Raw genomic sequence first — 15,209 nt, 5'->3', positions numbered from 1 at the left:
CAGGAGGGGTTGAGGCGGTGTTGCTTGTCTCTCCTCCCGCTCCGCGCTTCGCCGGACAGTGACAGAGCGGCGGAGCTATCCGCCAGCGCCGTTGACGGGGCCGCTCAGCCGCCGCCGGGGCTCGGGGAAGCAGCCGGCTCTGCCGCTGGCCATGGTGGCCCGCCTGCCGCCGGGAGGGCAGGAGCAGGCGCGGCGGTGGCTGCGGGCGCCATTGCGCGCGGGGGCCGCGGGACTATGAAGGATGGAAGCGGACGAAGTGACGATCCGTGAGCAGAACTTCCACAGCCAAGTGCGGGAGTACACGGTAGGTGGCACCGCCCGCGCACCGCCGTGCTTCTGCGGCCCTTCCGTTTGACCCCTGCCTTCCCCGGCTGAGCGGTCCCCCTCCTGCCTTCCTCCCTGACTTGTCATTGCGGTGCCCCGGAGGCCGCGCTACCGCGGGACCCACCCCCCCCCCCCCCCCCCCCCCGTGCTGTACTCTTCGTACCTCTCTTCTCCTTCCCCTGTTTTCCCTTCGGCCCCATTGCCGAGCAGCCGTGGGGTTGTCCCGCTCTGTCGCTTTCTCGTTGCCTGCCCTTCGCTGCTTCGCCTTTCGCCCCAGCTCTCGGGTCCTGGCTGACCCGGTGGCGTGTCCCCTGTGGGCATAGCTGTGCTTGCATCTCCCGCCGGGATGGGTGTGCAGGGGACCTCAGCCATCAAATATAGCCTTGGTGGTATTAAGGTATGCACGGGATTTCATAACATTGCTTGTGATTCTAAGATCCTCTTCTTTTTTGCTGCACTGTTCCAGCGGATGTGTGAGTAACCTTAGGTTTACCCTGACCTGTCGTGGCATTCTGAGTGCTGCTGCGTGCCTTATCCTTTCCAAGTGGAGCAATACAGAGTTTATGAGCAGTGCATGTGCTGTCCCATCTTCCTCACCCTTCTGTGGTCAAGTGGAGCGCTACACCTTACTTGCAGTTGGATGAGGCTCTTGTGGTTTCATGTTTGACTGCCTCGTAATTATTTTCAGGACTGTTCAAAGCTGATAGAGGTGTTTTGATGGGGCTTGTTTCTATTCTGCTTCAGTTCAAGAAAGGAAATATATGCTGCACGTAGGAGACACACGGTATTGCCTGTTAGCACGTGCTGGCCTAACTCAGCTGGGTAGTTGCACTCTCTCAGCAGTTAATGCTGTATAAAGAATAATGGATTTCTCAGATGAAAGTATTTTTTCATAATTCAGCTTTAAGTATCTTTAGATGTACTGAGAGACAGTATTAAATACCACTGCTAACTGATTTATGCAGGCCTATGGCAAGGTTATTTGTTAACAGAGACTTGTTTGGATCCCTAGTGTATTAATTTCTTTTCTCTATTTTACAAATCTGCATATTAAGACCTTCTTTCATCCGGTGAATTATATTTCTGGGATGTTTTTCTGAGGACTGCAAAACAAGGATGTATGAAGAGAACTGTTACTTTAGGAGATTTTCTGGGTCCTCAGTTTTTCTGTGAGTGGATGTAGCATATGTAGTGAGAGCTATGAGTGGTGGAGGGGTGTAAAAAAAGAAAAATGCTTCTTTTGGTAAATAATTCCTTAAGCATTTTTAATCTTCTTTGTGCTGTGAAAACACAGGTGTATTCACAAATTGTTCATCTCTTCTGAGCGCTAGCATCTGTCTTTTCCCTAGTGTCTGCTTTCCCATTTATATTTCTTTGTGTACTGTCTCTACCAGAGTCTTGTTCTGATACATTGTATGCTACATATCCTGCTTTTGTACCTATCAAGATGTGCACTTTAGATTCTGAAGGAATGGTTCTGTGCAGGTACTGTTACAAAGACTGAAGGTCTATTAAATTCTTAAAGAACTAGCTCATCTGTACTGCAGCTACTTCTCTAAAGCTTTTTCAGCCCCTGTAGAACAATTGCAAACTCTTCCTGTTGGTGTAGTCATATAAGAAATCACATAAGACATCAATAACTTGTTTTAGAGGTGCAGTGTTGCTTTATTTGGACAATGGAGGCAGAATATTCTTGCTCTTGAAACTGTACTTTGATCTTTAATATTGATGACAAGCCATCTATTGTTTTGTTTAACCAGTGGGGATAATAATAACAATTTTGCCTTTTAAATCATGCATTGGTACAGTTGTGATCTTGTCTTCTTTAATTTACGGTGGAAGACCGCAGGGTTTTATGAGTGTATAAACTGCTGCTGTCCACAGCTGAGTACACAACCTTCTTGTGGCTTTCACATAGCTGCAGAAGCAGTTATGATTACGCTTGTGGTTAGTTTAAGCATAACAAGTACATGGAGCATGTTGCTTACATGTACCATTATGATAATACCTCCTTCTAATCATTCCTGCTCTTGCTGGTCATGAAGTTACATGGTGAATGTAATTTCTTAAAATATGTAGATATACAGTTGTTGTGTGGGTAGTGGATTTAATCATTCCCTTGACTGAGGGGAGAGCATATTCCACCTGGCACATGCATGCAACTTTCATTGAAGCTGCAGGTGGGCTGGGGGCAATGGAGTCATCAGTAGAAAGACTTGATGTTGTGTAATACTAAAGTGGAGGAAACCTCTATGTGCCTGTAAGAAGTCGAACTTACAATATCTGGTAGTATTGTCTTTGGAGACCTAGTTGTGTGGCAGAATTTTTACTGGAAGCTAAAATGATACATTCATGAGAGAAGAGAAATCAAAGGAAGTTGATGTAATTTAAAAACAAAACCTTTTTCACTTTTATGAATGCTCTCTGTCTTCTTTGAATGGATAAAGAATTTCTAGATTGTGCTTTCTGAGGGAGTCCTCAGGGCGCATTAGGCTGAACTTCAGCATAGTGCTTCATTTCTGTTTCACCTGTTCTCTGAACTGGCGAGCTACAGAGTTTTCCATGAAGTGTTACATAACAGAAATTAAAGACTTGTTACCCTTCTGCTGGTGGTGCCTGTTTCTTTCTGTAGGCACCATCTTCTGCTAATTCCACCTTGAAAAGAAATGGTTCTGACACATGTTTGTAGCAGGGCACATGTAGTACACATTTACTACTACATGTAGTACACATTTACTACCCTTGCTGTGTGCAAGTACCCTTGCACACAGCAAGGGCAGTAAAAGATTATTATTTTTTTTGTTAATAAATTCTTCATCTGCTTTTGAGGTCATTGTCTGTGATTTTAGGGCTTAATTTAATTCTGGCCCATTTACTTTTGACCTCATTTGGAGTGTCTGTGTGGTACCTGTTTTTTCCTAGAGGGTAGGTGTTTGCAAGAAAATAATCTGCCTTGTATTTCGTTGCTTCGTGGGGATGATCTTTTATAACAGAAGGTTAACTCCCTAGTCTAGTTTTGGCATGACCCTTCAAATGTGAAATTGTGATGTTGAGGATCTGTTGTTTGGAACAGTTACTGGAAACACCCAGTTTCAGCCTTTTTCAGACTTGTATGAACTTTAAAATTTAGATTCAGTGATGTAAACATGGAGACTGAGAACTCATGAGTTAGTATAAGAGACATGGCACAGCTGTGAGCTTGCTTACAGTCAGTGGAAGCCTGGACTTTAATAAAGCTGGAGTCATACTCAGCTCTAACTAAAAGAGGTATCTTTCCAAAAAGCAGCCTTAGTTGGTTAAAAAATACAGAAAAGTGTCTGTGTTCTGTACTTGTCAGCATTCCTATGGAGGAGTTGTGAAGGGCAGACAATGTTCTGTGCTAGTCTGATACTGTCTGTTATTTTTGTACACTTAATTAGTTTGCCTTTCTTGACCCTTTAGATTCATTTATAGTTTATTTCAATGTCGCACATCCATGCAATATATTTAAGCTTTTAGGGAACTGCTTTTCCGTTGTGTCCTGCTATTATGTCTGTTTATACAACATAATTGTTCCATTTTCCACTTGTATTGTTGTGAACTGTTTATTTGAAATGCAAATCAAGTAAGTGCAATGAGTCAGTCTCTTTATATTCCCCTGGGTTTACTTTTTAGAATACTCTTAGACTCCTTTTTTTTCAAGTTTGAGTCTCCTGCTCTGCAATATTAGTTTATATTTTTAAAAGTTAGGTCTACTTTTTGCTCTTCTTTTTCCATTTATAAAATATAGGATTTTGAGTTTGTAAAAATACACACACCTGGCTATGAGATTATCTTGGCAAAATAAATATACTGTGCTTGTATTTGTAGTGTGGGAAACTACGCAAGAAAATAATTCAGTGACACTGGAATTATTAGTTAGAAAGCTTAAGAACAAGCATAGTATATTTGGAAATGACTTAATTATATTAAATATGTCATGATAAATATCAGGCTTAGTACGATAAGTCCAAATACAAAAGTGCTGTTACAACTCTAATTGCTTCTTGCAAGTCCAGGCAGATGTTGAAATGGGTGTAATATGTAGTTTTATGATTAATGATGGATGCATCCATTTGAAGGACTAAACGTTTTCAGGTGTGTAGTCTTCAGATGCCAGATTTTTGGAAAAACTTAGTTTCTCTACTTCTTAATGCAGTTCCCTGTACGAGAAGGCTTTTTTTTTTTTTTAAGCATCCCACTTTTAATATTTGTTTATTTTTGCAGATGATATGGTGGTTATTGAGTGTGTCGGTGTAAATCTGAACCTAAAAATAATTTCTAGCTGTTTAGGAAGGCCTTCTTAGGTATTTGGAACTGTGTCATGGCTTTGTTTACTTCTCTGGTTTATTTTTGTACCTTTTTTCCTATTTTGGGATAGAGAGGTGTTCACGATTCTTCTGTATGAGTGAGTGCTGTGTGGTTAATACTGGCATTTTTTTCTTATAGGGCTGTAAACAGAGAAAGCTGGTTTGAGCATTGTACTCCTGTTGTTAGTGCTCTTGTTCCTGACCAGTTCTGCCTTCTTAAATTTATGCCAAAGATAAAAATTGTAATCTTCACAGACCCTTTTTTATGCCACAAGTGATGGTATTCTGGTAGTGTGCAAGGAAGAAAATGCTGGTTAGAAGCATAGAAGATTTTAAATAAAAAACTTATTTCAAATACCAAAATGTTCTTAACTGAATGTTTATGCAAGTTCCTTTTAGTCATAAAGTTGATGCCTTTCATTGTTTCTTTTTACCCATATGCTGAAAACTTGAAGAGTAATTTGTGTCTTAAATGGCTTGTATCTCAAAAACAACTTTGCTGAGCTTTCTCAGTGTTGCTGCTTCGTTCTTAAGTCTTCTGGAAAATAATTGTAACTGAATAAAGGAGTATTTGTGGCAGTGGTATGCACGTTTAACATTAATATATAAAATGTTGGTAACCTTCTGTCATTTAAAAAAACCTACCTTTGCAAGTAAACAGAGGTGCTGTACTGAACTCGAAGAAGTAATGAGTCACCTTCTGGCTGCTGGTCCTGAGGACCAGCACTGATGGATCCATCTGGAATGAGTAGGCATCTCCAAATACTTGGCCAAAACAAGTACATAGACAGATGCTTATTCCCACAGCAGGAACCACTTTTGGAGAGTTCTGCTTTTTCTGTTTATATATAATAAGCATGAAAGGCTGAAGTGTAAAAAGTTGCTATTAGTTACAGTTCAAAATTCCTTTTGAGCACTAGTGTGTTTCTTTGTGGTAGCAATTGACCAAAGGGCAGCTCCCTTCATGGAAGGTACAGGCATCTGTTTAGGAACATTTAATTAAGATGTAAATTAGATTTGAGAAAACCTAATGAGAAGGGGAAAATACTGACAGTAAACAAACTCGGCTATTGATTACAGGACCACAGACAAAAATACCCATCTTGGATTTTGTCTGGATAGCTGGTCCTGTAGTAGAGAGACTGGGTATGCTGGCAGGATGTAACTAGGTGATCATAGGGCTGCAATGAACATCTCAATCTCTGCTGTGATGTAGGGGTGCTGAGTGTGATTGAATTATAAGCACAAGACCCTCTGGAAAGAAGTGTTTTCAGAGGTGGTGAGGGGTGGGCAAAGCAGAGACCAGAGTAAAGGCGGTGGTAGTGTCAGAACAGAGGGAGAATTTGAAGTATAAGTGAAGTTATAATGAAAGTGAGTTTGGTTCTGGTGATGGAAATTCAGGTTAAGGAAGACTATCTAGAGGAAACATTTAATTCTATATAATCTTACTGCTTTTATTTGAAGGTTATGTAAGTGACTTTTACTGCAGTGCTTTCTCCTTTCCCGTCTTTCATCCTCCCCTGTTTAATTTGGTATTTATCCTCATTTAGGAGGGTAGGGATGACTCTTGTTGAGAGTCTTAGCTTCTGCAATACTCTAATTTTCTCCACAGCCTCCCCCTTACTTTGAAAACCACTGTAGCTTTCCTGTAAACATGTACTGTCAAATGACTAGGGACACTGACTTGTTTGCAATGGTAATGTGCAAGACTTTACATAGCTTATAACACAGGAATAGGAGAGACTTTGAAAGTCATGTTTGTAGTGTGGTTTTATGCATATAATCATCAACAGCCTTAGATGTTACATCTCTTGAAAAGGTATGCATACAGCTGGGTAGAGATGACCTGGACCAAGTTACTATTGTAACGCATTATTAGTCATTCACATAACAAGTGAAATTGCTTCATGCTTCCTGCAGCTTTGAGCTGTTGCTCTTTGGGGCCTAGTTTACTCTCATGAAGATGGGTACAGAACTCTTGTTGATGTTTCATCAGCTTGGTTTTGAATATGTGTTGTGCTGTTGGGTTGCTTTCCACACAGGGTTCCTAGTTTCTCGATTAACTGAGTATGTTAAAGGTTTTCTAACTATCACCAGCATGGTTTGTAGAGTCCAGTACTTTGTACTATTTTAATATTTTACTACTTTGAAATGAATTTGGCTTTCAAAATTTTGAATAACTGGAAAATACTATTCTATGGAACTTTATTTCTGTTCATTCTATTTCCATATCAGGTGTGCTTTCCACAGCTATAGATGTCATTGAGGTTAACATATGACTGAGTTTTATATACAGAGGATAGAAATGCTATATGTGTGTCATTATTTTTCCCTTTTGCCTTCTTGGCTTATGGTGGTGTGGTTTCCAGTGTTAGGCTCCATGACTGCAATTGAAATGTGGTGCTTCCCAGGTTCACTGTTAGTTTTAAGAGCCTGTTTATACCCTGAATATCCCAGTTTTTCCATTACCTAACTGTACTTCCTGTTTTTGACATATTTAACTGCTGGGAAGAACTGATGCTCATAAGTTTGTGTAGAATTTGACAATAGCAACATGTCTAAAATATTTGTCAAGTTTAATGCTGGGATAACTTAGGTCCAGTAGAGACTCTACATAATTGGTTAGACTTACAAAAGCATACAAGTATTGCAGTTTAAATATGTTTGTGTTTTGGGAGGGGTGGTGAAAAAAACAGATGTGCTACTTAAAGTTTCTACAGTATGTGTGTATGAGAAGACAAGGAAGAGGATGTTTGTGAGTTAGGATGAGAGAGTTCATTAGCTCTGTCTTCTAAAATAGTTATGCACCTTGTCCTGGAAATTAATATTAGCCAAAGAAGTGGCCTTAACATAAATTGTTTATGCAGTTTGTATTAAAGGGACTTTTGAGGTTATTTTTTCTAAAAGAAATTTTTGATGGAATGACTGTGAAGTTTTAATATAACCCATTATTATAGCTTGGTTGTAAAATGTTGAATAATACTTTCATTCAGTGGCAGAATGTTAGCATGATCTAGGTTGGTGTTATTAGTCCTAATTCTAGAGGGTGTTTTTAAGTCTTGTGCTAATGCTGAAATATATTCTTGAATCCAATTTTAATGGCATTGCTGTAGCCTGTAGAGGTTAAATAAAAATGACTTGCAATCAGTTTTTGTGGGTTTTTGTGTGTATTAGTAGGTATAAAATACAGTACCCTGAACAGAGGTATCTTTTACAAAGTGTTGTGAAAGTGTCATCCCGTTTTAACTTTTTTTCCCTGTTTACCCAGCAACATAAATCCATTCCTATTAAGTACACAAAAAGGAATGTAAAAGCTAATGAATTAATATATTCCTTTGAATTCCTGCATTAGTTTGAACTACGTTTCTGCTGCTGGTGAAGTTAACTTGGAGGTAGTTTTAAGTGGATGAAGTATGGAAGCAATCTTTGGAAGGGCTATAGAAGCTGGTTTTTATCTTCAGCCGAGCAGTATTTAGCACATGGAATATGTTTTGAGATGTTTTGTACTTTCTGTTATATCCTAGATTTTTTTTCCCAGATAAACAAGTCTAGGCACCAAGCTTCTGAACCACTTACGATTTCTTCATGACTTGGGAACTAGCAAATAAAAGTGGATCAACCTCTTGCACAGGTCTTAAGCCAGGGAGGAGTCCTGAGAGGAGACCGTAGATGTAGGGAAATAATAGGTGTGGAGGGCTGTGTCGATGAGTAAAATCAATCTGTAGTCATCAGACATATTTATCATTTTATCCTAAGCTTGAGTTTAGTGTGTCATGCTGTGTATAAGGCCAGTTGGATTAGAGTGAACTTAATCTACCCACAGAGCTCAGAGTTTTTTAGAAATAGTTTTATTTAGTGTGCATAGTCTGTTATAGGTAACCTACTGTTGACACATCCAAATCAGGTGGATTTATTTGCTTTTTACATGTCAATGGGATAATGGAGTTGTTAGAGCAGAACTGCTTGTCTGTACCTGTATTTCTTGCTTTTTATTCCTGCCATCCTTTCCATGAGTAAACAAAAGGAGTTGCCAAGTGGGGCAGTAGGAGGATGTTTTTTAGTTGTCCTGTGGCTTTTCAATGGCCATTAAAATATTTCAGCAGTGTGACAGCAGTAAGAGATGGGTGTATGATGCTATGTTTAGTTGTTTTCTATTATAGGAATTAAAACCCAGAAGTGCAGCACTAGTACTTTTCTGTAGGTAGTAATCATGATCAAGCAAAACACAACAGTTCCGTTTTCAACTCTTAAACATGTTCTTAGATGTATTCTACAAGGTGGTGTTACCGAGTGACCTTTGTTTTCTCTGTGCCGACTCTTCCAGCTAGGGAAAAGGGCACATTCTCTAAAATAGCTGTAAGAAGTGGAGATGGTCTTCATTATGTCTGTAGCTTCTTTTTCTTTTTTTTTTTTTTTCTTTCTGTATCCTTTGAGTCAAAATGCTGGTGCATGTAGTAGCAGTAACTGTCTTGTTTTAATACTGATGCAGCCACTTCGTTACTTCCTTCCATCCCTTATTTTTTTGGAGCTTCTTGATCTTTCATTTCATACACAGCATAGTAAAATGCTGTTCACTTTTTTTGTCACTGTTTTGCTCCTCCGGATTTACTTCTCCCTGTTTAAAACAGTAGTATCCAGTCAAGTGGGAGGAAATGATCGCTTCTCTGCTTTGATGCTTTTCAAGTGGAAATCTTGAACCTGGGCTTTGTGCTCGGATGTGTGTTAAATCAAAGAACATTACTAAGGTCTGTGGCTGCTTTCTGCAAAGATTCTCTGTAGTGGTTCCGTACTGCTAAAACTTGTTCTGGAAGATGTTTAGCTTTTTCGTAGTGGGAGGACATCCTTGACACAGTCCTATAGGGGCCTATGCTTACACTAAAACTTTGAAACACATTCATAAATGACCTGGACAAGGATGTAAACTATGAGGTGGCAAAGTTTCTAGTGTTGCTAGTTTATTCAGGATAATAGAAAAGAAGGCTGACTGGACCCAAGCCTCCGGCTTGGAGCAGGATCATCTACAGTGTTGGTCTGGCTTACTTGCAGCTTGAAAACCTGTGGGCAACTTGTTCCACTGCACGGCCCTTCTCATGGAGGGGATTTCTCCTTACCTGCAGTCTCATCCTCCCACTGAGCACTGCTTTCAAGAGCCCAGCTCTGTGTTCTTAATGACCCCCGCACAAGTACCAGCAAGCTATTGTCAGGTCCTCCTGAAGCCTTGTTGTACTTAGGTTGAACAAGCTGAGGTCCTTCAGCCTGTCTGCACCAGGCAAGCATGCGAACCTTCTGACGTTTTGGCGATCTTCCTTGCTGCAATTACCAATGTCTTTACTGGAGGCTCAAAACTGGATGCAGGAGCTGCATGTGACATGATGAATGCTGACTGGAAAGAGATAATTACTTCCATGATTATTGGCTTTGCTTCTGGTAGTATAGCCCAGGATGTTCTTTTGAGCATTTGCTGCCAGGGCACATGGATTCTAAGGTGTTTAACAATTATTGGGCAATGCAGCTATATCCTTTTTTTCTGGTATAAAATATAGCTGTATTTCCTGGATAATAGTTGGGAAGAACATTGTTCTATGTAAATAAAAGCTGTTAATCTTTCTGTACACAAAAATGCAGCTTTTAATGCACATGCAAATTACAGTTGTGAAAGATGGTTGCATCTTGTGCAGAAGGAGGAGGGGAGACAATCTTCTGCATTTTGAGAATGTTCTTTCTTAGCATGAAAGTGTAGCTCCAGCATTTGCAACAGAAGTTGCTTTATTAATCTGAGGCATGGATTTCAGTGCCAAAGTTTTAAAGATCATCCACATGAGCAAATTAATGTCAGCTGTTCTTTAATAACTGTCAGTGAGATAAGTACTATGTAATTTGAGTTAGTTCAGACCTGCTTGTGTTTAATACTAGGCTCTTCAGTGCCAGCCCCTGAGAAGCACATAGTTACAAACTGAAATGTGTGCGGTTTATCTTCAGCTCAGGAACTGAGAGCTGTCTGGTACAGATCCAAGGGTATGACATAGATCATACTTGGATGACTTTGGATAACAGATTCAAAAGTATGACTCGATGGAGGAATTGGATACAAGATAACTAAGAATGTAGTGCCGTGCATCTCCAGAAGTAGCCTTTCTCGGTATGCCTAGTGTGTAATCTAAGCAGGAGCAGAAAGCGCTTCCTTTCCAAAGCGAAGATAAAGAGCTCCAGGGAAAGACAGGTTTCTTTGCTTGTCTTAGCATATGTTGTATTTAGCCTGTGCAAAGAGATGTTAATGAATTACATGCTCCAGGTTTGAAGACTTAATGTGCTGGGGAGTCCCTAGATGTAGCATAGGATCCATGCATTTTGTTTTCAGTTACTGAGTGGTGTGGATGGGAGAACACAAAAGACATTAAAATTATTAATAATTGTTTTGCTTGACTATAACATGGCTATAACCATGTAAAATCCTGTCTCTTCTTAATTTCCTTTATATTCTGATTCGGTTGATCAAACATAGGCTGAGTGCATTTCCTGTACAATGTGGGAACGTACCATAGCTGGGTTTAAAGTAGCTTTGCAGGTGCAGTCCAGCTGTGGTAACAGATCCACAGCTGCTTTGCCCATCTGTACAGTTGGCATGAATTAGAGAAAATAAATCTTAAGAAAGGAAGCTATTTTATGCATGGTAGTTTTTAAGTTAACATTCTCAGAGAATGTCAGAAACCCTGTTGTTCTCTGCACATTCCTGTACATTCGCTGCAGTGTCTTCACCGACTCCTCAAATCAAACCTGGTTGAACTACTGTGAAAAACTTGCAGTGAACTCAGGATTATGAGGAATATAGCTTGTTCTAGATTTGCTGCATTTGTCGCATCCTTAGCTTTTGTCTGATCTTATTGTAGAGATGGGTGATGGCATAAACCACTGCTTTTTGGTTGAAAAAATAGCTTGCAGAATGATTTGGATTTTACATGGTATTCCACTATTAGCTCCAATACTGTCACACATAATAGTTTTCTAAGGAAAGTCTGGAATTTAAAGATTATAGGGGTCTTTTTCACTGGAGATATCAATGTAGCTTTATGTGCAGTATCTTACTGTTTTTGATTAGTGCCCTATCCTTTTTAGTAAGTGATCAGAAATGGAAGCTGACAGATGATTTCAGGTCCTATGAACATACGTATATGTGAATTTTCCCTCTCCTAAAGGTTTTTTAAGAAAGATTAGGAGGTAACAGCTGTATTTCCTGAAGTAACATGGCTATTGCTAGAGCTTTTCTTTTGCATCTGCCAGGGACTATATCCAGGAAAAGCATTGAAAGGTATTTTTTAAGCTAGGGTTAGTGTGCCTTAGAAGAAGAGCTGTAAAGTGATTGAGAAAGTGGTTGGTAGTGTACATGGCCATACGTGTTGCATTTGGGCCGAGGGGTAAAACCTACTTTTCAGTTTCCTTGGGTATCAGTATTAAAAAAAATCTTGCTTAGTTTAGATGGAAATAAAGTAAACAATTCTGTTGTACCCCTCCCCAAACCAGTCCTTTAGGAGATGTAGTTAATCCAGAGGAGGGTTAGAGCATGGTGCAGAAAGGACTTGATTACCCTGAAGTAATATATGCAGTGTGAAATTAAGGTGTGGTTTTTAAAAGACATGGTGATGAACCTGAACCCGAAAACCAAGTTTCTACTGTAACTTGAGAGCTGCTCTGCTGGAAGCAGTTGAGGACAGCATGGAAGGATTCAGCGTTTGGAGGATAATGCTAAGCTACTAGCATGATTCTCAGGTGAATGTGTTGAAATATATTTTGGTGATTGATCCTGGCTGGACACCAGGTGCCAAAGCTGCTCTATTATTCCCCTCTGCAAAAGGACAGGGAAGAGAAAATATAACAAAAGGTTCTTGGGTTGAGATAAGGACAGGGAGAGATCATTCAGCAATTTTCATCATGGCCAAAACAGACTCAGCTTGGGGGAATTTATTACCGATCAAATCGGAGTAGGACAATGAGAAAGAAACCAAATCTTAAAACACCTTTTCCCCAGCCCTCCAGATCCCTCCTCACTCCCAGAGTTTCTACTTCCTTACCCCCAACAATGCAGGGGGATGGGGAATGGGGGTTGTGATCGGTTCATCACACATTGTCTCTGCTGCTCCTTCCTCTTCACAAAAGATTCCTCATGCTCTTCCCCTGCTCCAGTGTGGAGCATCTCCCATGGGAGACAGTTCTCCATTAACTTCTCCAATGTGGGTCCTTCCCATAGTCTCCAGCGTGGGTCCCTTCCATGGGGTGCAGTCCTTCAGGAGCAGGCTGCTCCACCATGGGTCCCATGTGGAGTCACAGGTCCTGCAGGAAACCTGCTCCAGCATGGGCTCTTTTCTCCATGGGGCCATGGGTCCTGCCAGGAGCCTGCTCCAGAGCAGGCTTCTTGTGGGGTCACAGTGTCCTTTGGGCATCCCCCCTCATACGGTGTGGGGTCGTCTGTGGGCTGCAGGTGGGTATCTACTCCACTGATAACCTCCATGTGCTGATGGGCACAGCCTGCCTCACCAGTGAGGCTGCTTCTGTGTCTGGAGCACCTTTTCCCCTCCTCCTGCACTGACCTGGGTGTCTTCAGGCTTGTTCCTCTCACATTTCTCATTCCTCTCTCCTGCTGCAGTTATGCTCTTTCCCCCTCACTTCTTAACTATGTTATCGCAGAGGTGCTACCACTGTCTCTGATGGGCTCAGCCTTAGCCAGTGGGGGGTCTGTCTTGGAGCTGACTGGCATTGGCTCCTTCGGACACGGAAAGTTTCTGGCAGCTTCTTGCAGAAGCCACCCCTGTAGCCCCCTTCTAACAAAACCTGCCATGCAAACCCAATGCAGTTTTCAGTACAGAAAGAAAGGCTTAGTGCCGTTACATATAGCCATAAGACCATACCTGGAGTATTGCATTCATGTTTGAGAAACATGAACTTACGGCAGAACAAGTACGAACAAGGGCTGTATGTTTTCTGCAGTACAACAATATCCTGAAACAAAGAGCATTATGAGGAGTAAGAACCCAGGATATCAGTGTGACATGACAGTGGAGCTTATGCTTTGGCTGTCATGGGCAACACATTCCTTTTCCCCAACTTAACTGAGTTCCACTCTAAAAATAGTTAGGATGCTGGCTTTTGCTGTTCCCTTTTGAAAGCTCTTCAGAATGCATGGTTAGAAACACTTCAGGATCGTGAGTTGAGATTGAAGGGATATTTCTGAGTTTGATTATTGTCTTGTTTTGGTTGTTATGAAAGAATTTTAATTTATGAATTACCTTTTATTAAGATCCTAAAACTTTCACTGATTAGAATTTACTTTTTGCTGATAACTTTAAAATTATGCAAATTTTCAGCAATAAACTTAATGAAATATTTACAAAACTATTCTCAATTCTGACAGAAGTAGAGGGATAATTACATCAAGATATATAGTTACCTGTTATTGCTGAGTTGTGAAGTAGCTATCATCTAAAACTAGAAATACAACATTTGACAGTTCATGTTACTGGGCAGCTTTCATTGGCTGTGACCTCAAAATATCTCAGTTATCTCTCTGGTACCTTGTAAGTATGGATCCACATTTTCATTGTAACTTTGTTATCACAGATAGAATAAAGGTCATCTATTTTATTTGAAGATACAAACAAGATTGTTGTAATTTTTATTCTTGTTTTAAACATAGTTAAACTAATTTTTGGTTTAATTTTATCTTTATTTGGGTCTGGCAGATTTGTAAAGGGTTTTACTGACCTGTATATATGATACCTGATTTTCAAAAGTGGATGCCTAAAATTAGATGTCTCTCTCTGTAGCCTTGGTCTAGTTTTCAGAGGAACTGGAAACTTAGAGAAGGACTGTCTTTCAGCAGTGGCATTGTGTTTTCTGATGCTGACAGGACAATCTGTGTCAGAGTACTCTGAAAATCCAAGGCTATTCTCAGTTTATTTTGCTCTTCCTGCTTAAAAAATATATCAGCGTATTTTTTTAATTAAATATTAATTATTTTTTAATAGATTTTAAAAAAATAATTCTTTATCAAAACCTTTTTGAAGCATCCTCTGGAAAGTTGGAGTGGTATACCCTATTCAGATTCAGTGGTTGAATTCGGAGATCTAGTTATGAAATCTAATTTTCAGCATCTGTATTTTGGGTATCACTGCTGTGTGTTGCCTGAACAGAGACTGAGCTCTATTTCCCCTTGCAGACCTGTGGCTCTGTGATACTCTGGGAGATTTCTGTAAGGCAGTTGTAGGTACTCAAATGCCACACTCAAAACATTTGGCTGCACTTTGGTGTTGTTTTTTTTTTTTTTTTTTTTTAGCTAGAATGTCTGTCTACACAAAAGAAATAACTCTCCTAATTTATTTTTATTAGTATTCCTTTAAAAGTATGTATTGATTGAACAATTTGTTTCCCCCCTTCTGATTCTGCTGGCCTGGATGCAATACGCTTATTTAGATATAAATTTTCAAAGGCTATCATTGCTACCTTTGCTTTTGTTTTTCCCTTTCACTTAGGGTAGATTTTCAGACTTTAAGACAGTGAGTTCTTAAA

At 40.1% G+C, this 15,209-nt stretch overlaps 1 protein-coding gene across 1 annotated transcript in view; it reads left to right on the top strand.

Moving 5' to 3' along the window:
• LMBR1 (limb development membrane protein 1) overlaps positions 1-15,209 on the top strand; it is a 73,688-nt gene continuing 58,479 nt past the window's right edge. The window contains exon 1 of the mRNA XM_061349491.1: positions 1-304. Within this exon, the coding sequence (XP_061205475.1) occupies positions 242-304 (63 nt within the window). The 5' untranslated portion in view covers positions 1-241. The remainder of the gene's footprint in view (positions 305-15,209) is intronic.

Source organism: Neopsephotus bourkii, unplaced genomic scaffold, assembly GCF_033783945.1.
Source record: "Neopsephotus bourkii isolate Nb327-2 ecotype Australia unplaced genomic scaffold, CSIRO-AGI_Nbou_v1 NB_53, whole genome shotgun sequence".
NCBI classification, from domain to species: Eukaryota; Metazoa; Chordata; class Aves; order Psittaciformes; family Psittacidae; genus Neopsephotus; species Neopsephotus bourkii.
This window is presented reverse-complemented; position numbering and strand designations above follow the sequence as displayed.